We start from the raw sequence: 27,824 nt of genomic DNA, 5'->3' as shown, positions 1-27,824 counted from the left end.
ATTTTCTTGCAGTTTTCATTACTGGATAGAGGGATTCATAAGGAATCTTTAGGTATATAACTTATTTAGGTTTTTGTGTAAATCAGTTGAAACAAAACGACAATTGTTAAGCGTGTCGGAAAAAATAATTCACTATCAAAATCACCAAATCGTCATGATTTATGAGTAAATAATATTTCTTTTTCAGTTAATCGTATTTTAGTAAATAAGAAAAGTTCATAATTTACCTGATTAGTTGTGAAAGAGGTATATAATTTCAGGAAATTGGAATGTAACATGATCCCATCTCTTAAGAACTCATTTTGTACTTGGTCTTTGGTCCTATTTTTGGATATGTAGGTAAGTGAAGAAGGACTATTGCCAATAGGAAATTAAATGTTAACATGATTGCAGACTATTGCTGCAGTTGCGGTTTTATAATGATGTATTATGCAACTTTTTGAATTTACTACCAACGTAAAAATTTGAATGTTAGACTTGTATCATTTAATAGGTATCAATGCCACCGCGGCAAAAAATGAAACGGTTTTTAGTAAGTAAATTGTTTGTTTTTTATAATATTTTATCTTCAATAAATCTCTCTATAACTTTGTTTTAAAATTTACATGATAAAAAAACGCAGCTTCAGAAATTTCGAGACAGCGCGCCGAAATGTCCTGTCGATAAAAGGTAAACTTTTCTTGACATGTGTAATCATTTATTCTCACGTTTTATACATACTCGTTTCACAACTGCTTTGTTTAAATGAGTTTATTAACATGAATTATTTATAACTTGATTGTATTTTTAATTGTGAATGATCACATAAAACTAATTTATTATTTAGAAGATAAGATAATCTACTTATATTTACTAAAAATTATATTAGTAAAAAATGTAAGTACTAAATAGTTTATGTATGGTTTGATAATACTGGGTGACTAATTGTTTTTGTTTGAGATTCCCGCAGAACAACGACCTTTTTTTCGAGGAATATTTTTGTCTTTTGTTTGTGGAGTCCGTAGGTCGAGGCAAATGCGTCACCTCTGCCCACAGATATTAGGGCTGTTTGAAATTTTAACCATTTCTTACATACTCAAACTCAAATTCCCTTATTACTCAGGTACTTATTGATACAACAACAACAAACAACAACAGCCTGTTAATTCCCACTGCTGAGCTAAAGGCCTCCTCTCCTTTTGAGGAGAAGGTTTGGAACATATTCCACCACGCTGTTCCAATGCGGGTTGGTGGAATACACATGTGGCAGAATTTCTATGAAATTTGTCACATGCAGGTTTCCTCACGATGTTTTACTTCACCGCTGAGCACGAGATAAATTATAAAAACAAATTAAGCACATGAATCAGGGGTGCTTGCCTGGGTTCAACCCGCAATCATCGGTTAAGATGCACGCGTTCTAACTACAGGGCCATTTCGACTCATTATACTCGACTCTCGACTTATTGATAGTCAAATTAAACGCTATCATCGGTTCGGAAACGAAAACAAAATACCCTGATCTGAGAACAACCAGCAAAAGAAACTCAGTTTGTCTTTTTTTATACACATATGAAGAGAAATAGCAACGAGACGTTCGTTTGCTTCCCAAGATGTGCTAACAAAATTTTTAGCGTTCTTATTAAAAAGTACGATCCAACCGTAAAAAAATATGGTTTAAGGTATCCTCCCTGGTATATTAGTATACCTGGCTTTAATAAAGTTAATGAAAAACTAAAATTTTATAAACAGTGCAAAATGTATGGCGAGAGACTATAAACAGTGACTACAGGACAACCAGTTCGATGTCGTATACACTGACTATTCGAAAGCCTTCGATAAGATCTATCATTATTTATTGGTCAAAAAACATACTGCCGTTGTTATTTACAGTGCTTTGTAGGCTTGAATATTATTTAAGGAATTGTAGTTTAGCTGTTTCTATCAAAAGTTTTCGTTCATCACTGGTGAACGTTACCTCTGGTGTTCATCAAGGATGTCACCTCGGGCCATTATTATTTAACGTTTTTATAAATGATATTATTCCATAAATTCATAATTTTCTCATATTACTTTTTGCTGATGACATAAAAATTTGCAAAATAATTAAGTTGCCTCAACTTTGCTTATTAAATCGAACCGACTTCAATAAGTAAGATAATTATTGTGATAAAAACCAATTACGATTGCATTTAAAAAAATTTAACATTCTAACATTTACAAGGAAACTGAATTATTTGACTATAAATAGCGGAATACCGGTTTGGTCAGGGTTTCTGAGATTAGAGATTCGGGTGTTTACTTAGATTAACTGTTATTTACTTAATTAATGATACAACAGCTCAAGAGTATCAAAAACTAAATTTATTCTAATTTTTTTTAAAGGAATTTAAAAATAACTTCACCCTTTTTAGTTTTTATTTTTTTTCTTATGGTATAGGTTAGCGCACGAGCATATGGGCCACCTGATGGTAAGTGGTCAACATCACCCATAGACAATGAAGCTGTAAGATATATTAACTTACATCGTCAATGTGCCACCAACCTTGGGAGCTAAGATGTTATGTCCCTTGTGCCTGTAGTTACACTGGCTCACTCACACTTCAAACCGGAACACAACAATACTGAGTACTGTTATTTGGCGGAAGAATAACTGATGATCTACTTTTTATTGCTTTTGTTAGATCTACCTGCGAAATATTGCTCAACTTTTTTGTACCCTTATTACAAAACATATGTAGAAAATATAAAAATGTTAAATGTATATACCTAAAGGAAATAGAAAATTGAAATAAAAAAAAATAGCTGGTGTCCGAAGATTCCGGTAAAAATGCGTAGGAGTTTGGGGGACTAATTAGTTTGTAAATAAAATCGTCCATAGCTTTGTAGTTTTAAATAGTCTTCTTAATAATGTACATTTTAAATGTCCTCGCCACGAAATCAACCAATCTTTATTTTTTGCACAGTTTTGTAAGTGTGGCTATTCCAAGAATATTACGATTATTCTTGTTACATGCATGTAAAAATATAAGACACATTAAAAATAATTAGATTTAGGTATAGGTAGGTATTTAACTAAAAAATAGTAAATTTAAAATTAGTGTAAGTACGTCATATTATTAAACTAACTGTTATATCTGCTGTTTTTGTTTTTATATTAATGTAAGTTGGCATTTGTTTGTATTAATTACAAGCGGAAACTTAATTGATTAATGTTTTTCTTATATTTATTTTTATACTAAGTGTATAAAAAATAATAATTGTTTATTTCCCTGATAAATAACCAATGCGTCACTGATCTTAGGAACTGATATGTTTAACCCTTGTGACTGGTACCTCATCCCAACCATCTTCTACCACCGAGTTAATTGTGTTAATTTGTCGCTTAATTGAAAATAATAAAAAAAGAGATTTAGCAATGTATAGGATTGTTTTTTATCGAATAATTGAACTTTATAAGCCGTGCATTCTTGAATTGTCCAATTTCGTAATTCTCATATATTCAAAACTAGCAATCCGCCCCGTCTTTGCACGAGCAATACTAAATGTGCTACGGAATGTCTTGCGACGTTTACAGCTTTTCAATCATTAGACAATACATAGTTTGCAACGTAACTAAGCACAAAAATTGTTTATTTACGAAATTACTTGTGTTTCTTTTTACTATATTGTCCATGTATTACAAACAAAAACCGCATCAAAATCAGTGACGTCATTTTAAAGATCTATGCATACATAGAGACAGACAGCGGAAATGTAAGGATAATAAAAGAAAATTATAGATTTTTTTAAATAGTCTTATTTATTATTGCTCATTAAAGCGCGCGATAGAGCCGCGAAGGGCGCCTCCACCAGCAGCCACAGCCCCGCCCCGCACAGGAACGAGAGAAAAATTGATGCACAAAGTATTATCACCTGAAAGAAAGAAAAACGTTACAGAAGTATAGTAATGTTTTCACGGGCTTACGAGATAAGATTACAACATTATATTATATGTTTTATTTTAATTCGTGTGTTGTATTTTTATTTTTGTTTTTATATTAATACTAGATGAATCTACGGCGGTACCCATGCGAAATTTATAAAATCTGTACCACATATTCCTTCACCCTCATACTCCTTTGAGGTTGAATTAAAAAATACCCTAACATTTCTATAAATATAATACGCTTGGCCCTTGGAGTAGTGGTGCAAAAAGCTTCATCAAAAGTATAACACCTCGCCTCATTGCCTCCACTGGTGACAGGAGAGCTGGTTCGTTTTTTGCCCAGAGGATCGGAATTGATTCAACGAGGAAATGCTGCTAGCATTCTTGCCACCATTCCACGCGGTCAAGATTTATACAGTTACTAGTTTTAGTTCATATTTGTATATATATATTTAAGCATTTAATGTTGTTAATTCTTATGTTAATAAACATTTCTAATATTTGTATGGATCAGGAATCTGATGAATATAAGCAATGCGTTCTAACAATATTTGAAAACAGCTTAAAATACGTTAAATATATTTAAATATAAAAATATACTCGCTTAGTCAGCCTTTAACGATTAATATTTAAAATTTACTTATTTTAAATAGAGAACACTTTACCAAATATTCAGAATGTAAATGACATTGAATTTAAATCGAACGATAAATCGAGATGATCATTTGTTCAACAAACCTTGTCTTCGGTCATTGGTGCCATTATTATTCACAGTATTAAGAAAAAATAGCAGCGACGGTCCAGTGGAAACTCTTAATTCGATAATTGCGGGTTCAAACTAAGTGGACGACCACTGGCTTAATTTGGTTTTGTCGTGCTTTGTACAAGCCCATCTATGTAGGTACCACCCAGTCATCAGCAATACTAGTAGTCAGTATTGTTGTGTTTCGGTTTAAAGGGTGAGGCAGTATAACTACAGGCACAAGGGACTTAGCATCTTAGTCCCTAGGGTTAATTGGCAATGTAAGGAATGGTTAACATTTCTTACATTGCCATTGTCTATGGGCGATGATGGCTACTTACAATCAGGTGGCCCATTTCCTCGTACGCCATCCTATACCCTAAAGTAATTTTAATTAATAATAAGCACAAAGTAAGTACAAAATCTGTTGTGTTTTCCTGGGTTTGAATCCGCAATCAACCACTCAGATGCACGCGTTCTAAGCTACTTGTGTTATATAATAAATATCCTGTGAAATATGTTAGAGTCCGTTGAAAATGATAACAGTAGAAATCCGTCGATTTTAAAAGAAATCCTATCTAATTAAATATAGCAATAATTGTTAGAACAATAGATATTTACCACGTAATAATCAGTCATGTGCAATAGTTCAGTCAGAGATCCAACGTATGACCGTTGAAACATTGTGTGCAGAAGGAACGCGCTGTAGGAGACCCGACCAGCCCACGCGAAACCGCGCCACTCCACTATACCGCGGTAGACGGCTGCAAATTAAAACACTAATAAATATCTAAATAGAAATCTGTCTTAAATATCTTTTTCATAGTATAAGTGTACAAATGAGTTAGCTGATGGTAGGTAAACGTCACCTGCCATCGACAATGACATTACCCACCCACATTGCCAATGCACGACCAACCGAAACTAAGATGTTATGTCCCTTGTACCTGTAGTTCGATGACCCTTTAAACCGAAACACAGCTGTACCGAGTACTACTATTTGGCGGTAGAATATCTGCTTAACTTTTACCAGTAGCTATTGTACTATAAAAACTTATTGATGTATAGGTACTGCGGTTTGGCGGTAGAATATCTGTTCTGCTCTATCCAATAACTTTTTTGATATAAATTCTATTGGTGTGCCTAAATGCCTTGTATTCTCTCTCATCTTCTCTTTCCGCCATCGATCCATATTTCCCTCTCTTCATTGCGTCTCCGTGTGAGAATATGCTATACTGCTATAATGCTATACTGTATAGGAAACAAAAGCATCTTTACTTTAATAATTGTTAGTAGTACTTCTTCAAGTCTTTGTTCAAACCTGTCTAGATCAATAACAGTCACTTATAATATATTTTACCGCCAAAAAGCAATACTTGAGTCGTTACATTACTCTTCTAAAGGTGATCGAGTCATTTTAACTTAAGGGACAGATTACTGACGATACAAATTTCTAATGACAATAGGGATTGAACATGATGTCCCATCAGTATAAAATAACACACAACATAATTAGGAGAATAATTTTAATTAAAATTACGTTTAATAATTAATACCACTTCTTACTTTCGAATTTAAAGATGGTACCAATCATGAACACCACCATAATAGTCTGAAAGATGGGCTTGTACAGTGTAGCGTAAGCAACCCTCATAAACGTGGAGGGCGTGAACCCATCTATATAGAAGAAGCCCCCGGAAAGTATCACAGAAACGCCCATCGGAAACAGCGACCAAAACGCCCAACGATATTTCTGAAAAGAAAGTAATTGAAAGACTTAATTAAAATATTTTAATTAATTGATAATAAATCATTTAGTTTCCACCCAGAAACCATTTCCACACAGAAACCATACAGGTTTAAGTAGAATGTCTATTTGTATTCTAATCGTTTGTAACAAAAAACGTTTTTAGTCAATAAATTAAAAAAAAAAAAGTTAATTTAGCAATTTATAATAATATTTTCCGGTTTACCACAGAGTCTTTTACGGTAGATGGTAGGTATAATAGCTTACGATATTATTATCGTGGTCAAATTAAAAAAAGAGTTTTTTATTAAACCTTAAACCTTTTCTTAAATGTAATCAAATTCTTTTAGTCAATATAATTTGATAATACACTTACTTATTGAAAGTCAAATTTATAACATGTATTGTTTTCGGAAAAGAAAATAGCCTGTCCGGAGGAAAACCAGTGAAAGAACTCACCGATTTTTTGCACCTACCCACTTGGGTTTGCAACTTTAGAGATATATAAAATTAAGAGAATTTTTTACCTTATATGGAGTCAAATCTTTTTCACTTTTCTGCCAATGGTACGCCAGGAGTCCACCTGCGAGACCCAAAGTGTAAGTGGAGATGTTAGTATGGCCCCTTATGTACACGAGCTTAAACGTTTCATCGCTAACGTAGATGCTACGATAGGATCTGAAATGAGATTTGATTTAGTCTTATACATGAATATGAAAATCACACTTGATACGTCTATAGTTTTAGTTCAAAAGTCAGTGAATCTATGAAGCGCAGCTACTTAGTTAATAATATAGCATACTAAAATTGAAAACGCACTGCATCTACTGGTATTATTCATGTGGTCTAGACGTTTTTTACAATTAGGTATGACGACAAGAAAAAGTTCTGCTCATATATTAGGATTATCATTATATCCTGATTATTACTATATCTGTCGGCTATTCACATTACAGTATAATGTCAACAACTGAAGTTGTAAGAGCATGCAATAAATAATAAAACCAAGCATGCAATTTTATGTATTTTTTTAATAAACGACATTCAACATTTGGTATAAATAATACATTGGTAAAAAAGGCGTATTACTCGACACAAGATTTTGTAGATGATAAAAAAGCGTGGAATTAATACCTGTTGACTTCCACGCAGGATATATTAATTTAAATAATTGTATCAACTAACATGAATTTGTATTTTTTAAATGTTGAAAAAGAGTAACTACTAAGTTTCTTGCCGGTTTTTCTCGGTAGAATCTACTTTCCGAACCGGTGATAGCTTCACTTAATTGTTAATTGACTATTCAAAAGTGCTTGTAAAAGCCCACTTGAATAAAGTTTATTTTGATTTTGAATAATATTAACCGAACTTCAGAGATTCTTATTTGAGCTATTTCACATGTGTAATGTTATGTGTTTATACTTAACGTCAAATTCAACAATTAAGAAAAATATCATCACAGCGTATGTGTCTGCATGTGTCGGATGATATTATCCCACTTGTACCAAACTAGCCATACCTGTATGTACATCTTTGATGGAGCTGTAAAGTTTTTTAAGCTAGGGTATTGTGGACCGCGACATAAATTTATTTAGATATAGCTTGGCGAGCCTCAAGATTGTGTATAAGGGTTTTAAATAGAAATTTAAGAGAAAGTTTGTCCAGCTAGACCCTTACTTAACATTAAATATAGAGATACTGTTTTAAAAACTACAATAATTTAAAAGAATAGAAACTTACTCAGGTGACTGTATAACGACGGCTTCTAAGTCTTGGAAGTAAGTATGAGCTGCAGTGATGACCAGTGACACCAAGAATAATATCAGGAGAGCTATTTTCCTGAGGCAAGGTCGTTGGATGATCACTAAACAAATCAAACCAAGGCAGAATAGCTGTGTGTCCGCTGCCAAGTACCTGTAAAGATACACACATACCACATATATCATTCTATGTTTATTACTTTTGACTGAAGACCTTGGCTTAGCGGCTAAGTTATAGAATTCCAGACTCCTACTCTAGATTCTACCCTTTATCCGACATATAAAGAGCCATTCAGTTTGTAGCGAAATCTTCAGGCCCCAGTTTGAAAGGTGGATTTTATTCTGTTTCGGAAAACTTGCAAAGAAATTAGTCCTAATCCTGTACTTTCCGAATCCTTTTTTTTTCAATTCAAACTCAATTTTTAAGACTATAAAGTGTATAATTACATTATTATTTTATATACCAGAAGATCGAGTTCATAATATTTTATTATTAATATATTCAGCTTATGTATAAGGCTGTAGTAAAGCTTTAGATATCTTTTTATGTTAGGATTATAATTTATGGACGCATGCTTATGCATATATTATATATTATATGAGTGCGTTTGAATATTTGCATGTGTGAGTATTGATGTGCTGCATGTATATGTATTATGTAGACAAATAATTTATCATAGCATTATATTTATTCATTTTTTATCATGTTGTAATGTTTAATTTTGCATAATTTTCATAATTTGGTACTTGAGATTTGAGAGTTATTTTCTAAACTAACATTAATTGGATTTTGAGTTTTCATTTATCGAATTATAAAAATACAATAAATTTCGGGACTTTTAATTTTTACCAAAATGTTATTGATCCAATAAAATTGCTATGAATTACTTTTACTTAAAAAGGGTATTTTTAAAAGTAACTCATATATAATCTATTTCTGTATACAATCAAAAAGTACCGAAAATGTTATTCTTCTTTTTCAGCCTTAGTTAAATATACACATAGATAAACCTTACAACTTACATATACAGATTATAATATCAGTTATTGAACAAATTAACCACAATTAAACTTACCATCCTTGGGGAAAACATAAGTCGTCACTATATATATAATTGTTGAAGTAAAATATGTTGGCCCACCAATACTGGCGACAATAGTTGGCCTCGCTGGTGACAATCATTTGCCAGAGCGGGCCATCGCCGATGTGACGCATCCACGTGCTTATAGTCGCTATTACAAGAGCATATGTTGGGGTCAGCCTGAAAATACAAATATAGTATTTTTATTTCAAAATAAAAAATAAACTGCGGCGCTGTAAGTATACACCTCGTATCTCACTTGAAAAATGCCGACAATCGACTTTTGACACGATATTTTGGTATCCGATAATTTTTTATAACGATTGAAGTAAATGCGTTCTGCAACCGAAACGTATGGGTCCAAAATATTAAGTGCTCTATAAACCTGTGGTCACACAATTAAGAAATTGTTTTACAACAACAACAGCCTGTCAATTCCCACTGCTGGTCTAAAGGCCTCCTCTCCCTTTGAGGAGAAGGTTTGGAACATATTCCACCACGCTGTTCCAATGCGGGTTGGTGAATTGCACATGTGGCAGAATTCCGATGAAATTAGACACATGCAGGTTTCCTCACGATGTTTTCCTTCATCGCCGAGCTCGAGATGAATTATAATCACAAATTAAGCACATATATATAGTGGTGCTTGCCTGGGTTTGAACCCGCAATCATCGGTTATGCACGCGTTCTAACCACTGGGCCATCTCAGCTCAATATCTAAAAAAGCAAACATGTAAACCCTACCTGAGCCAACGTAATAAGATTGCCATTGGAATCTTTGTCCATTTTATTTCCTGCTTCTCAGCGTGTATTTGCAGATTGTAAGCCAGTAGAAAACTCGACATCACAAAAAACGTGTGTGTAACAAGGCTTCCGTTGAAAAGTAATTGCTTTAGAGGATCGTCGTATGCCTGAAAATTAACAAAACTGCATAATCTCAAATTATACAAATAATGTCTTTTTGTGTCATAGATTCTGACAGTGGTACTTTCGTTTCTCATTCGTGAAATGTTGAAACCGATTTTCGGAGATAGATTTATGATTGACTTTAAGTCAATTTTGCATAATATTTTCTGAAATTTCGCGATCGTGTATTTTTGTGAATTTTATAGAATAGGTGTATATTTTTGATTTTAAAAAAGTTACTCCTGAGTTGAAACATAAACCTTATTGATATTTTAAATGTTTCAATTTAAAAAATAAAGAAAGATAAATAAATATTATTTTCAAAAGTTTACCTTTTCCAAATAAAACGGATTTTTTGTGTACGTGAATGACATCACCAGTGCGGTATGGGAGAATATAATACAAACCATTGTCATTGCTCTGAAAATACATTAAGTAATGAAAAAATAAATAAAATACAATAAGTCATATCAAAAAATAAATAATAATAATATTAAACCGTATATAATAGAAAGAGATAAGGATAAAGAAAAAGAAACCTGACTTTTCCTTTCTAGCCTTGTGTTTACCACATTTTTTTTTCATTCATTTCGTTCGCTCGCACTTCGAGGGTTTGTTGGCAATTTACTCATTAATATTCTACTAAATATACCAAAGAGTCAATTTTTAAGGGATAAGCTATCACAAAGTATTAAATAATGCAAGTATTTTTCTGAGATAAATCCCAAATTAATGTGAGTAAATTTAGAGATTCGTTTGGAGAATCGATTTACCTTATCCCATTAAATAATTTCAGTCTTTCCATTCTCAGATCCGGTCCTCTGCCTCCCGGAGCTATGAGCTTAGCCCAGTTCCTTCGTAACGAAAACGCTAACAAATATTGATTCCCTGTAAAATGAAAGCTCATATAAATTATCAATTTATTTTTTTGTCGAAATTAAGGATTTCTTCCAGGCAATTTTTTACGCAAACGACTTTATAATAAATTTGTGTGTACAATAACTTCTGTTATTCCTTCGATAATGTATCAGAAACCATTTACTCATATATGTTAAGCTTAACACTTAACATTGTTGTGTTCCGATTTGGAAGTGAGCCAATATACAAGAGAAATAACATCTTAGTCCACAAGGTTGGTGGCGAATTGGTGATATGTGAAATTATTCATATCGCTTACAGTATCAACATCTATAATCAGAGGTGATCTCTTAAAAATAGGTAGTCCATTTGCTAGTTAGCCTACCTACCTATACTTCTATACAAATATTATTAATGTGAAAGTAACTCTGTCTGTCTATCGCTCTTTAACGACCAAACCAATGAACCGAATTTGGTGACTTTTGTTTTGAAGCAAGCTTGAACTTAAAGGAAGAGCATAGGCTTCTTTTTTTAACTAACTCATAACAACCAACCCACTAAAACGTGAGCGAAACCGCAGACGACAACTAGTATGACATAAAAATAAAGACATTCTAATATTTTACAATCGACTTAATCACTACATTCCGATCAGCTTTTATAGTCCTCAAAGGTCAGAATAAAGTCCTAACCATAAATACATAATGAGAGCGTTCACGATTATTGACTAGATTATATTCCAGCAATAAAACCTCATCTTTGCCCTCCAACACTTAACGTGTAATTAAATAACTTTATTACCCTTCTTTGGATCTTCATCACATAAAATTATATCGTAAAAACTTCCGATAACGTTGAACATTATCAATAGGATGTAAATAACTGCTACGACATAATCGCTCGCGTCCAAAGTCACTTTATCTTCATGTCGCTTACAGTAATGTAATTCTGCCAACTTTGCCTGTAATTCATATTTCTCCCATATAGTTTCGTTGATGCATCCTTCAAGGGTCGCTTCTAGATCCGTTGTTGTATTTGATGCATCGAGATAATGCTTACAAGAACGTGTGAGACAAACCGCTCTGTGTATTCGGGTATGGTTGAAATGTTTCGCTTCGTAAGCTGAGTATTCCTGTTGACATAACCAAAAATTGTTTAGTCTTTTAAAGCTAACATACGTTAAAAATATCATTTTATTAATTATGTACTTAATAAAAAAGTGTGATCTTATAATTCCGTATCTCTGTGTGTGTAAAATGTGTGTAAGTTCTTACTTGACAAAAAATAATAACTTTGATGGTAAAATGAAGGTGGTACAGCAATTCAAAGTATCTAAATAAAATCCTACATGTACTATTTAGGTAAGCAGAATTTAATTCGTACGGCTCGAAAAAAATGTTAGACCTAAGTAGAAATAAGTAAATATTATAATGCCATATAGATTATAGTTAGAATTGTTATATATTTATAAATTGTATTATGTATAAAATAAACGTGGAGAAGAAAGCGTAACTTTCAAAGATTTTTGAAATCTGTGTCTTTAAATCAGCCGATCAAGTGCGAGTGTGACAAGGACTCAGAGAGTTCTAGTAAAGTAGTAAAGCTGTTAAAAGTTTTCATTTTACTTTACTTAAGCTATGAAAAACAACAAAAAGGTACTGAACGGAATTTTTACAAGATGCTTCTGAAAGTGAACCATTGTTTTAAGCTTTCAGGGTCAGAATACATGTTATTCGAACATTTTTACTCGGTGGTGAGGCTTTGTGCAAGCCCGTCTGGGTAGGAACCACCCACTATTCAACCGCCAAATAAAAGTACTTAGTATTGTTATGTTCCGGTTTGAAGTGTGAGTTAGCCAGTGTAACTACAGGCACAAGGGACATAACATCTTAGTTCCTAAGGTTGGTGGCACATTGACGATGTAAAGAATAGTTAATATTTCTTACAGCGTCATTGTCTATGGGTGATGGTGACCACTTATCATCTGGCTGGTGGCCCATATGCTCGTCCGCCAATCTATATTATAAGAAGAAAAATATTTTATTTTGAATAACAAGATTTTCATTCAGTAAAGTATATATAATATTATACTTATGCATGCATAAGCATAATTGTCATAACACTTTTTCGTTAGTTGACGATTTATGCTAGTTCAGTCTACTTTTAGCTTTAAAGAACTTCGTTCCAATATAGATACTATACTTAATCATATCAAGGTATTTTCTTAATATTATTGTGTAGTTTCTATAAGCTACAAGCCAAATTACTGTGTTTAAACTTGCAGGACATAGTATATAAAGGTTCTTACAACAATTAATTGTTATATCTTGTTACCATGTACATGTCGCTCGTTCAAATTTAATTCAATTTTAATAATATTAAATCAAATTGAAATTTTATTATAATGTGTCCATTCGTGTATAAGAGAATAACATAAACAGACACAGCAGAAACTTTCGCAAACACAGTTCGCGTTAGGCTGGGCGTGAATGCTTGTAATATTTTCTTAGTGTTATTAAACTACACCGAACTGGCCCTGAACTAATGCTGTGAATAATTACTGATATTGTTATTTTATTTTTAAGAGGTCTATTAATTGTTTGAAAATATGAAAAAATATTTATTTTTATAATACCGCAGTCAAGTATTACGAACGACTTTTTTATGGGTTATGAATAAATGAATGTATGCAGAGCCGGATTTAAAGGTCTGGAGGCACACGGACCACAGAGCAGTGGGGGCCCTAGACAAACAGAAGCGTGAACAACCTAATAATTATATTATCATGAATTAATTACTTTTTTATTTCAATCAGTAAGCTATGGTTTATTTACTTGTATCGGTAACTTTTAAAATATTAAATAATAACATTAATATAATTTGACTATATCTTGGTATTTGTTAACTTGCTGAAAACTGTGGCCCCCACTAATGTGGAGGCCCCAGGGCAGTTGCCCCGGTTGCCCTCCTCTAAATACGGCCCTGAATGTATGGATGTGTATTTAATCACAACCATAGTACATGAAAACGAATGCTTTAAAGTTAATCCCTGGTATAAAGTAGGTATACATATTCTTAGGTACTCAGACCCTCAAGTTAACACCTCGCCTCATTGCCTCCACTGGTGACAGGACTGGTTCGTTTTTTGCCCAGAGGATCAGAATTGCGATTCAACGGGGAAATGCTGCTAGCATTCTTGCCACCATTCCACGCGGTCAAGATTTATACAGTAACTAGTTTTATTTCATATTTGTATATATTTAAGCATTTAATGTTATTAAATAAACTACCAGTTATACTACTATAGCATAATTGTACTCACTCGTATAAATCGCAGAAGATTCGAATGCCCCTCACTGAAGAGGTCGAACGAAGAAACACAATACGTGCCCCCGCGCTCCAGCATACAGTCCCCGTAGTCGTCCATCGCGAACAGTGGAGGCATCTTGAGGTATTCGCTTTCTGGTAATAACATAATTTGATGTTAAACAAAACAATCTAATTTATAAGCAAGACTCGTACTCCTCTTTATCTAATTGACTTCCTTTATAGACCTTGTACACAAAAAAAGAAGATGTCCTCTCTTCTCTTCTCCACTCTTCTTACCACCGCTCACATTCTCTCCAACGTATATAATAAAACCTATCTTAATGTAATTCATTTTTATGTTTTTCCCCTTCAGTTACTTTTTGTTCTTTTCTCTCCTTTACAACTTATTTGTGTGTGTTTTGTGTACTGTACTTTTAAGTTATTTATTACTGTGTTTATTAAGCTTGATAAAAACAATAAGTAAAAGGGATAACTAGATGATTAGTATTACTATGATGTATTATAACGTATTACTACGTAAAACAACTAAAGGCAAACGTCCCAATTAGGACGTTTTCTAGTCTTCACTTTTTGCGCGTTAATAACATATCTGTTTACTACAACATCATTGCTCTGTATTTTTTAAGGTTAACTGCCCTTTATGTCTATTGAAGCAAATTTTTGTATTTACTAAATAAAAATTATATACTACGATTTTTTCAAAAGCAGTTGATAGAATTTGTTTTTGATTAATTCGTGTCTGATTATGTCCGCGACATGAAAAACATGGACATCTCTTACGGTAAGTGAAATCATTTCTTTCCTGGCGACTAAAAACAGTAGCTGTAAGAGATTCAGCAGGTGCCAGAGGACGCACTTAGGTTTTCAGTGTTTCATTATTTAATGGAATATATATACACTCAAAAAAAATTAATTTAAGCAACATAACTATCAGAAAAGTCTTCGAATATTGATTTAAGGATTTATTTAATCTGCTAAGGACTAAATCGAAACTGATACGTCACAGGGCTCTTATCGAGAGCTGTTGATTATTAATATCTTGTTTATTTCCGAAATGTAATATGACTCAAATCATACTCATCTTATATCTATAACAAAGAACAGATTAAATAAAGGCGCTTAACGTCCCCGGAAAACGATAAGATTCATTCCCATAATCATCTCGCCTTTATATAAAAAATTTGGTTTCGAAACAGCGTAGTTTTTCATAATATCTACAATAAATGGTATCCCAAAAATCTTTTTTATGATATAAGCAGCTCACGAGCAATTAAGCCATCTGATGTTTGTTCACCACCTTTATCAACACTGTTAGTCAAGATTATAGACACTGTAAGAAATATTAACCCTTCCGTACATGGTCAATGCACTATCAAACTTAGAAACTAAGATCCTAGCCTTTTTTTTTTTTTTTTTTTTTAACGCTGGAAAAACGCTTTACGCGCTTCCCCCACGTGATGGAAAGTGGGGGGGTGTGTGGGACTCCCCGGTTTCCTGAACGCCTAGTGCGCCCAGATCCACCGGGTTTACCCACTAAAAAACCAGCGGTACCCTCTCCGTCTTTCGGTGGGCGCCACGGGATCGCTTGTGCATGCTACCGTGACGCCCTGACGGTCGGCCCGCCTATGCGGCCCTCCAATACCTAGAGGGGGTTCCCAGGGTACTGAGACCCCCCTGGTCCCTGCGGCGCCTATTGGGGCGGGAGGAGAAGGTGCGCGTAGCGCCTCTTCCTCCTCCCCGGTCTTCTACGGCGGAGCGGGTCTGTAGCGGCGTCCTCTTCCCGCTCCCGCTCCGCAGCTTCCTTCTGCGACATCACGCTTTCGCAGAAGGAGCGCATCTCCGACCAACACGTCTCGCTGCCGAGCATTTCGTTGACGATGCTCGACAGCGAGAGGTCTCCGCCCATAGACGCCGCCAAGGAGTGCCTCTGGGGCCCCCACGCGGCACACTCACTCAGGGTGTGGTGCGCCGTATCTACTGGCGCACCACACTCGTGGCAGGAGGGTGACACCTCCCGACGCGCTATTCTGTGTAGGTACTTACCGAAGCATCCGTGCCCGGTAAGTACCTGCGTCATCCTGAAGGTGAGCGTGCCCTTCTTCCTCGCGACCCAACGACTCAAGTGGGGACGGATCGCCTCCACTGTCGCCAGGCCCGCCGTGGGTGACCCCAGGTCCTCCTGCCATCGGGCGATCAGGGCTTGCTGGGCTAGAGCCCTAATCCGCCCGACCTCCGCCGACCCTGGACGGTCGCCGCGGTTCCTCGCCTCAACCCGGAACCGGTACACCTCCGCGAGCACCTCTGCCTGGAGCTCCCAGGGCGGATCGCCCGCGAGAAGTGTCGCCGCAGTCCACGACACCGTACGGTACCCTCTGACGCCTCTCACCGCTATGACCCTCTGCGGCTTCCGCAGAAGGGCCCGATTGTCAGCGGTGAGGGCGTCGATCCAGATCGGGGCACCGTACAGCGCCATCGACCTCACTACGCCGGAGTACAGACGCCGGCATAGCGATCCCGCCCCACCCACATTCGGAAGGAGGCGGCCGAGAGCGGCGGCGGCGTTGATGAGCCTCGGGCCGAGATGCACAAAGTGCTGCCCAAAGCTCCATCGACCGTCCAGGATGAGGCCCAGATACTTCATCTGGGCCTGCACCTTGATCACCGTCCCCCGGACGGTGATGCTCGACCCTCGTGGGGGTCCCTTCCGAGGACCGTGGAATAGGAGGGCCTCCGTTTTAGATATGGAGACCCTCAGGCCCAGCATTCCCATACGGTCCACGGTGAGGGCCGTTCCGACCTCCGCAAGGCGAGCCGCCTCCCGAAAGTCCCGCCCAGTCGCCGTGACGAGGGTGTCGTCGGCGTAGCACAACACCCCCATCCCGGGTAGGACGGGAGCTCGTAGGAGCCAGTCGAAACCGACGTTCCACAGAATTGGGCCGAGAACCGACCCCTGTGGAACGCCGCAGCCTACCCGATGTCGGACCAACCTCCCGTCGACCCCCACCCAGAGGACCTCCCTGTCCTGGAGGTACGCCTCCAGCAGCCTCCTCAGATAGGTCGGCACCCCATGGTATCGGAGTGCCTCCCGTATCGTCTCGAAAGGGAGACTGTTGAAGGCGTTCGCCACGTCAAGCGACACCGCCAGGACGACCTGCCCCCGAGCCACCGCTTCCATCGTCCGAGTCTTCAGAGCATCCAGGGCGTCGACCGTTGACCGGCCCGCCCTGAACCCGAACTGAGCCTCTGAAAGACCCGGACCGACCTCCTCGAGGTGCTGAACGAGACGGGCTGCGAGGATCTTCTCGAAAAGTTTTCCCGTCTCGTTCAGCAGTACTATTGGCCTGTATGCCGAAGGGGAATCTAACGGCCGACCTTCCTTCGGCAACAGGACCAATTTCCCTTCTTTCCAAGGCTTCGGAAACTGCCCGCTGCACAGACACTCGTCGAACAGCTCCCGAAGCCTTGCACCTAGGAATTCCAGGGCGTCGCACAGAACACGCCCTGGAACCCCGTCCGGACCCGGCGCCGTGTTCTTGGCCCTCAGACGACTGAGAGCCATCTCCATCTCCCGCTCCGTGCTCAGTGGTGGAGCCACTGCGTCTTCGATCACGGAGCGGGGAGCCATCTGCGGAGGGACATGCTCGCCTGGATGGGGAAAGAGTTCCCCAACCAGGCGTAGGAGGAGTTCCGGTGTCATCGTCTCGGTGACGGGGGCGCCTTGATTGCGGAATTTCCCGCGTACACCGCGGTACGGGCGCCCCCACGGATCTCGATTGAGACCCGCTAGAAGCTCCTCCCTGGCCTTTTCCTTGGCCTTGCTTATCGCCAGCTGCAGATCTTTTTTCAACTGACGATAAGCGTCCAGCATCCGTCCCTCCAGTTCCATGTCGAGACCGTTGCGCCTTCGACATCGGACGTAGGCCCTTCGCGCCCGGCAGCACGTCGCCCGCAGGTCGGCGATTTCGGGCGACCACCAATAGACGTGCCGGCGCGGAACCCTGCGCCGGGTCCGAGGCATGGCCGCATCGCAGACCTCCTTGAGGGAACTGCGCATGCGGCCCGCCAGCTCCTCTGCGCTGGCGCCCTCCCTCCGCCCCGCGGAACCCCATCGTTGCACAATGGCGGCCTCCTTGACCAGCTCTCGATCGACCTGGCCGAGAGACCACCTCGGCAGCGTGGTCGGTACTATCTGGGGTTCCGCCGGCCTGCGAGAGGTGGAGATCTCGAATCGGATGTATCGGTGATCCGATAGGGTCTCCACCTCCTCCTCCACTCTCCAATCGACCACTCTGCGTGCTATTGCAGGGGTGGCGAAGGTCTAAGATCCTAGCCTAGATCAGTATTTCCCAAACTTATTTTTTTCGTGGACCACTTACAAAATAATATTGGTTTCGGTGGACCCCCCGCTGCTACATTTCTACGACATTCTTAAAGTCGCCAAAAAATAAAAATTGTGCCGCTTCTGATTTCTGACCCTATATTCCGATAGGTAAAGTAAGAACGCAAAGTAGTACATTTCCTAACACTTAACTTAATAAAAGAATAGAATTACAAGAAAAAATAAATAAGGTAATATAACTATGCTTACAATTTTGCTCTTTACTATTAAAAGCAGATAATTTTTTATGGACCCCATTAACATCTTATGGACCCCCATTTTTTATTTACGCCTACGTAGACCCCCATCATGTCTCTTGTGGACCCCTGAGGGTCCACCTGGACCACTTTGGGAATCACTGGCCTAGATAAACTATATTTATCTAAAGATATATTTTTAAAATCTTAAACCCGACTACGGAAAAAACCGTAGTCGTTTTCTCTAGTCAGGGTTTTCATCTTATTGTTTTACATTTCACCGACAATCACAAGTATTACACATAAACATGTCAAAAATTTAATGGAACGTTTAACGACCTCTATGCGAAAACGTTATGCAATGATACGTTGTATTTCGGCGAAACGACCTTTGCTATGCACAGTGTTACAAATGATTTATTTTGAGCCAGCCTACTTTTAAATTGCCTGTTTTTGCCATCGACAGTTTTTTTATTATCATAGTATATGATGAATATATATTTTTTTAATTTATTTATTTATTTTTATAATAAAACATACACATTAATTTTATAATTTAACATACATATATCATTTTAAAGTCATATTTTCATCTAACGAAAAGTTTTTTTTTTTTTTTATGGTATACCTAGGTCGGCGGACGAGCATATGGGCCACCTGATGGTAAGTGATCACCATCGTCCATAGACAATGACGCTGTAAGAAATATAACTATTCCTTACATCGTCAATCTGCCACCAATCTTGGGAACTAAGATGTTATGTCCCTTGTGCCTGTAGTTACACTGGCTCATTCACCCTTCAAACCGGAACACAACAATACTGAGTACTGTTATTTGGCGGTAGAATAATTGATGAGTGGGTGGTACCTACCCAGACGGGCTTGCACATAGCCCTACCACCAAGTAAAATCCGCTGTGTCAGATATTAAGAATCACATCGTGAATGTGCTACTAACTTTGGGAATTTGGAGATGTTATGTCCCTTGGTCCTGTAGTTACACTAGCTCACTCACCCTTCAAACGAACCACAACAACGGTAAATATTGCTGTTCGGTTAGAGTGAATGGTGATTGCGTGGTACCTTCCCAGAGACGTTAAAGCATAGGTCTACCAAATCAATCAAAATTAAAACATATTCTATAAACACTCTTGATTCTCAGTACATATGAGTTTTTTACAAGATTAAAAGAAATTTCAAGCTACTACTTACATATACAGCCTATGACTATAATATATAATATAGTCCAAAACAAGCAGTGCTCGCGACTGCGTGCGCATTTGAATTTAACAAAACAGTTATTGCTTAGTTAACCTGTTTATAATAATTTAGCAACAAACGTTTGTCGTAACTCCACATTGTATTAAATAGATTCCATCCGCTTGTAGTGTTTAAAAGTTTTCACACGTTTCCTTCAAAATACACATTTATATTCGTCTTGCGGATATTAACCTTTGAAATAATTTGTTTTTATCCTTATATAGTCACGATGAGATACGAGGCTGTAAAACAAAGTCGCTTCCCGCCTGTACGCTTGGATCTTTTAAACTACCCGACAGATAATAATGTGTTTTTGCATCAATAAACACAATGATTCAAAAGGAAGGTTTATATTATATATAACACATATGTACTACATTAAAGTATAAAAACGCCGAGAATTTCAACTTTCCTACGCGGAAATAAACAATACTTTCCCCCTTTATGTCCCCTATAAAGCTGGGACGGTATATCATTTCTAATATTCTAATAAAATATTAATATGCATATTATAAGCGTGATCACAACCCAAATATAGAGTGAGATTATGCTCCAATCTTTCTCATCAAGAGGATAACAAACCAAGCTGTGGGTCAGCAAGTTATTACTTTTACTTAAGAAGACGATCAACCATTAAATACAAAGGAGATAAAATAGAGTTCTTTAATATACTGAATATATTTCCCCTTATTATTATAATAAGGTAAAATAACGACGTAGATACATGTATATAGAATATGTGTAAATACACCAGGGAACAAAGAGCGGCAATAGAGAAACGGCGTAAAAGTCAATATCTTGTAAATCTTACCCCCAAGGCATTTTTTTCTCGAACATAATATTCGCAAACGTTAAGTTTTATAATTATATGAGACTATTTCCTCAATTCCTTCAACGACAACGTTAAACTTGAACTCCGGTTCATTGTTAACGCCCAGTCACTATCCACGGAACCGTAATGTAATACCAGTTAAACTGCATCGATGCTAACAAGACCCCTGTGACGTGTGGGTTAGGCCGGTTTATTTATTTAGCGTTGAAGTTGTTGTTGTTTTGGTACGGGGTATATAATAATGGCGAAACTTATAGCGGATCCCCTAAATTCGACCCTGGTTTCGGCACTATATATGTAATAAAACTACTCACATAACATTAATTTATGTCACTATACTAAATTACCAATAGATACATATATTATTTATCCGCTTATTGTATATAATTACATCCTTTTACTGCCCATCCACGAATCTAGCTTTCTTCTGCCCTGCCCGTTCAAAATCCACCACCTTTTGTTTTCCTCGTGCCAGGCAGTTCGCCGAACCACGCCACGAGAGGAAGTGACGGGAGTCCCACAATACAGTGTCGGTAACCGAATCAATAATTATATTAATAAATGTTATTTCAAATAAAAACGTATTCAAAATTAAAGCCTTACTAAATATAATTATTTCAATTCAAATTATATAAGTATTTTTAAAAAATCATGACATATATCTGTATAAATAAATAATAAAATGTTATTGATCAAAAATACTTTATCCAAGTAAGCCCTTACAATCGAAATTTTAATAAGCATATTAATGCAATATGTCCAAAGGCTCATTATAGATACTACCAAAAAGGAATAACTGCAAACTTTCTAGATACATCATTTCTAGATAAAGGAATGACATCAGCAACAAATATTTATTGTAATACCTTTTATACTAGTGGCAATGCGTCAGAAGTCTTTGTACCTATGCTATTTTGGAGGACTCTTTAGAAGTACGAAAAGTATCTCGTATTCTGTAATTAGTAGTTAAACAAGAAAACGACTTAATGGTGATAAGAATACAATATTTTTGCAGCAAATTATTTAATTATGTGACTAAAATAATATTACACTATATATCGTGCCTCAAACTAATCAACAAATGCCACACTTGAATATAAATTCAATAGTAATTTAGTTTATTTATCTGTTTATCTATCTTTGTTATTTCACGAAACCATTGAACCAAACTCAGGAAAGATCTTATTATGCCTAACAGCGCACGAAGATTTAGTTTTCTAAAACAAGCTTATATATTAGGCAATATGGGAGGTACATTTTTTATAAATAATATTTAAATTTATTATTTTGCAAAGAAAATAAAAATATCTGCGCGTTATTGTTTTAAGCTTGTATTAAAATCCTGCTCAGTATGGCATAATATAAATAAATAATATTAATGACAATAAAACTTATATAATAAAATCTGCAATGTGCGTATTCTTTTACTCATTATTTTTAATTACACCGCGACAACCTGTGTTTAAATGTAACTAGTCCTTATTGACATCTGAACTTCCCCAAGGGTAAGTGAGACCTATTATTATAATGACACAGTACGGTTCTATTTTCTTCACGGAGTCTTTTGTATGAATTTATTGCACGTTGATTTTAAAAATGAGAATGATGATGGCAGGTTCAAACCCAGGCAAAGCATCTTTTCAAACACCTATGGGATATGTACAAGCTGTTACTTTGCTTTATCTTTATGTTACATTTAAAATATATAAATCACATGAAAAAATAAAGTTTACCTTTCTAATGAGTGCAAAAATAGTTTGCTACGGCTATACCTAGAAGAAATACAATTGATCTAAGATAAAATTATTTGTATGGTATAGGTTGGCGGACGAGCATATAGGCCACCTGATGGTAAGTGGTCACCATCACCCATAGACAATGACGCTGTATGAAATATTAACTATTCTTTACATCGTCAGTATGCCGCCAACCTTGGGAACTAAGATGTTATTTCCCTTGTGCCTGTAGTTACACTGGCTCACTCGCCCTTCAAACCGGAACACAACAATACTGAGTACTGTTGTTTGGCGGTAGGCTAGCATAAAGCTCTGCCAGCAAGTTTTATTTTTTATTCGCTGGGGAACATCTCATTGCAAGACGCCTATCTGGTGAAGGTCATATTTAAATGACGATGCCTCAAAAGGTCGGTTAAAATATTTTGAAGGGGGAGGCGAAGACCGCGAGACCCAAAGACCCCTGCTTGCAGGCCCGTTTTGTGTTTAGCACGGCGCAAGTCTGATGCATAGGTACATGCAACCATATGTCTAAAATAAAGTCGCAATCTTCTAAACAACTCAACAGACTTTTTGATTCTTTCATAATTTTCACGCAGAGAAATTTTTTCTCGATAAACGAAAAGATATATGTAATTTGTAAATAATTGCTACAAAATGGCTTTAGTATGAAGATGTTTATCCAAAAAAAATCTTGTCCTCCGCTTAGATAACTAACTACATCAAAACTATATTGCAACAGTAGTAAATTGTATGTTTTAAAAAGGCCTTGAGCAAAATTCTAAGATAGCAGCAGTCTATTTTACATAAAAAAAATGAGCAAAAGTCATATTTTTTGGGAAACCATTCTCCGCAATACATTTTTAATCCTTATTCAGATTACCATAGCTTAGAAATTATATGATACGTATGATAAATGAAGATTCAATTAAATTTTTGAATCAGAACATATGCTGGACAATTTGAAATAAACAAAATCCTTTTTAAGATACTAAGACAAGCATCTCTTTGGAAATGTTCTTTACCTCTATCCCAATATAATTCCGCGAGGCCATCAAGGCCTTAACTGTCTGCATGGTTTCTTGAGGAAGAGTAGACTGCCCCCAGCTTCACAACAAATATTGCTGCTTTTGAGCTGCCATAGCAATCTGTGCTTAGGCTGCAGTTTCCAAATTTGGAGACTACAGAGAATTAAAGCGGTGAGGCCTACCGGGTTCATAATCTAGGGCGTGAGATCCCAAGACGACACCTACAAAGACGAAGTGGCTGTCTCTGGTTTCATAGTGGGTTATCCTCCTCCAGTGAATGAGACTTTAAATCGTAAGCCGTATTCCAATTACAAATCAATCTTTTTTTTTATTAGTTTTTGTATTTTATCTTATTTTAATTATTCTACGACTAGTGTACTACTCTTTATTTACCCCAAAACAATCGGTTTTTTTTTGAGGATTTAATATACACAGATACATTTTTAATTTGGTATAATTATTTTAACTGATCTTAGTTGTTATTTTTATATTATTTAACATAATTGGACACAGTATTTACTAATTCAATAAATAAACAAACCAACAATATATAATTAATATTTAAATGAAGAGATTAGTATTTTAATTCGGCATATTATTTTCATACTTTTAATGAATAAAGTTACGTACTGTGTTTTTTTTGTCTGGGGACTTATTTCATCAGTTAAGAAATTCTACATCCCTTACTTAATAATCGAAATTGCATTTCGTAGAAAAAGATTAATTAATTTTTAAGATCAAAATCGATTTCTCCTGATTATAAACTTAACGCAACACCGAACACTTTGTTTTAATAAGTTTTTTAATTTATAAATTACTCATATTTTTCTTTCTATTGAACATTATTATAAACTGTGAATGTAACACATTACAAACTTACAGAAAGATTAGATTTCTTTCTTTTTTATCATCAAAACAAAGTACAATTATTATTTAATACAATTATTTATTCATTTATTCATACAGAGCAAAATGTGTTTATATTTTTCATTTTGGCAGAATTTTGTAGCTCCTTGTACATAATAAACTAGAAACGTCTAAAGATTATGTCAATTTAAAAAATTCAACAACTTACCATTAACACTATAAATAACAGCCAAGCCTTCTTTTAAAAACAAAACTAATAAAACTATAGGAATCATTTTTACTATTTCTATACAATTTTTTATTGTTTAAAAAAATAGTCTGTTGTTTAGACCAGATCAACACGTCTAGTGTTCCGCGTGCACTATGAGTGTTGTAATTCAGATTTATAAAACTATTATCCTTATTTTAATGGGTACATTTTACTGTAAAGACCTTAACGCTAAGGTCACCATGTTATAGGAGTCAAAAAGGAAAAGTTTTGGATCCAAATTTCGTGTATTTGAAGTTGCATAATTTTTATTCGAAATTATGTCATTAAAGATGGTATTATTTTTATCTTTGATTTATTTTCTCATATAAGTTACTTTTACTTACTTTTTTACTTATTTTCTCATATATAATTTATTAGTTCAATTTTTAACCACTTATTTTATCGTATCCATTTTCTTTTCATTCTAGTAACACATACTCGTATACTCGAAATTGTGCATGTATGAAAAATTTGCTTGTTTTATTGTGCATAGTGTGTATAGTTTTGTATTCATTTTAATTAAGTAATTGTTTTTTATAGTGCTTTAATATATTTTGTACACTGTTTAATTTATTTGTGGTTCAAAAAAATAGCCCATTAGCATCTGTTAATATGAATAAGCCGATGAGAAATAAACTAATTCTCTAAAAAGACAAATCCTGGAGCAAGATACAAAGAACATGGCGACACTATTTAGCGTCAGCGTCTACGTATAGAATATTTTACGGTAAATTAAATTCAACAAGGTTCAATCAGATGAAAAAGTTGCAATTTGAACTACCAACTAAATATTTGTATTATGGTAAAGTCGAAACGACCTGTAAATACCATATCCCATGTCTGTTCGAAGGCTTCTGCTATAGCTAGTGAAGAAGGCTTGGAGCTTAGTCACAAAGTTAGCGATAAGGCCGCCTCTTGTACATCTTTCCTAATCGTGTCTATGTGATTTATTTACTGGTGTGCATTAAAGAGTATTTTGATATATTTTTTTAAGCCCATAGAATGGGAACCAGGGGTCGCTTTGAGTTCTAGTATAATAATGATAATAATATCCTGTAAAATGAGCCTGCTTGAATTTCCGTTGAGGTCCATGTGTACCAACCTTTGCCCCTAGGTTCATGAATAAGTAAAAAAAGCTATGCAAAAATATATTACAAAAACAGTGTCGAAAAATATATTCAAATATGATATATGAGAAATAGTTTAATATTAAAATTATTTACAATCACAATGTACCAGTTGGCATCACATTTTTTTATGTAACTATAGGTTGGCGGACGAGCATATACTAGGCGACTAGATGGTAAGTAGTCACCATTACCCATAGACAATTAAGCTGTAAGAAATATTAACTATTCCCTACATCGTCAATGTGCCACCAACCTTGGGAACTAAGATGTTATGTCCCTTGTGCCTGTAGTTACACTGGCTCACTCACCCTTCAAACCGGAACACAACAATACTGATTACTGTTATTTTGCTAGAATAACTGATGAGTGGGTGGTACCTACCCAGACGGGCTTGCACAATGCCCTACCACCAAGTGAAATCACATCAAAAAACACCTTAAAGATCCAAATAAAAAAAAAACACAAAGATTAATAAGCATGTATTTTGTATTATAATAGGTATGAACAAAAAATATATTTTTACTAATTGGTGTTCATACCATATAAATCAACTGGAATCCTTATACTATCCCATACTTTATTTAGCATACTTTTTTTTTCAACTACATATTTTATTTGCTATTATAAGATAGGAACTAGATCAAAACCTCCTTTACAAATATAATAGCAAAAGCGTCTAACGGTAAATTAGTTGTTTTATCATACGTTTATTGTAAGTTGAAATGGAAAAATAATTTATCGGCCTTAACCAATAAACAGCATTAAAAAAATTAAAATATATATGACGTAGTATATACCTATGTGTATACGGCATACCTTCTGAGCTCTGTGACTGGATATGTGACTTCCTGAGGGAACGATCGATTCGAGTTGTCTTGGATGGCTGTTCTTCCGATCTAATGGCAATCAATGCTGGTGTACCTCAGTGATATGTTCTCTCTGCTAGCTTGTTTCTGCTGCACATTTAACACACACACTTTTAACACCCGGTATTATTAGCTACGCCGATGACAGCACTGTAGTTGAGAGGTACATGTCCAACCAGCGAGCTAGTCCAGAGGAAATACGGTCCTTGAGAGAATCCATGATTGAACGAGTGAACGTGACATTGCAGTGGGTGTCCGATTGGATGCGGTGAAGGAAAACATCGTGAGGAAACCTGCATGTGTCTAATTTCATTGTAATTCTGCCACATGTGCATTCCACCAACCCGGATTGGAACAGCGTGTTGGAATATGTTAAAAGCCCTCTCCTTAATGGAAGAGGAGGCCATTAGCCCAGCAATGGGAAATTTACAGGCTGTTACTTTCTACTTTTTACTTTACCCTATATACCTAATTATATAGGATATATAGGGTAAAGTAAAAAGCATTAGTTGCGGAGATTAATATCTGCGCAACTAATGCACCGATTCTTAAAATGTGTTCACTGTTTGAAAGCTACATTATTCCTGAATACCTTAGTGTAAATATTGTATTTATATCATATTATTTGCTTGATCAATAATTTGCACCCGTACGAAGCTGAGACGGGTCGCTAGTTTCTCAAAGATTTTTTATCGAATCTATATCCTGTCTAATAAATTACAACAGCTGAGAATATTTGTGTTTGTTAAAATTCAGACGTTATTCGTCTAAATAATTTTTTATTTGACACTCGTTATTTTTACGACGCGTTCGATTAAAGCCCACGCAATTGGGCCGCCAGTGCGAGCGCTATGACCATCATTTTCCATTTTGCCTAAACATAATTAGACCCCTGAAGAACCGCCATACTGGTAGAAATGACCAAATATTTTGTCATTATCATCTCCCGGTC

General features: G+C 36.2%; 1 protein-coding gene across 1 annotated transcript; it reads right to left on the bottom strand.

The window, feature by feature from the left end:
• Positions 1–3,768: 3,768 nt before the first annotated feature.
• Positions 3,769–24,972, bottom strand: LOC124537152 (nose resistant to fluoxetine protein 6-like). The gene is made up of 12 exons (XM_047113868.1): positions 24,835–24,972; positions 14,325–14,464; positions 11,804–12,134; positions 10,918–11,032; positions 10,477–10,564; positions 9,983–10,149; positions 9,233–9,418; positions 8,137–8,310; positions 6,924–7,074; positions 6,216–6,402; positions 5,271–5,413; positions 3,769–3,894 (listed from the first exon to the last, which is right to left on the bottom strand). Exons 1-12 carry the CDS (start codon positions 24,899–24,901, stop codon positions 3,778–3,780), a joined length of 1,866 nt encoding a protein of 621 aa, XP_046969824.1. The 5' UTR covers positions 24,902–24,972; the 3' UTR covers positions 3,769–3,777.
• Positions 24,973–27,824: the final 2,852 nt, after the last annotated feature.

The sequence above is a fragment of the Vanessa cardui genome, chromosome 18, assembly GCF_905220365.1.
Source record: "Vanessa cardui chromosome 18, ilVanCard2.1, whole genome shotgun sequence".
NCBI lineage: Eukaryota > Metazoa > Arthropoda > Insecta > Lepidoptera > Nymphalidae > Vanessa > Vanessa cardui.
Note: the sequence above shows the minus strand (reverse complement) of the source record. Positions and strands in the feature narration are given on the sequence as shown.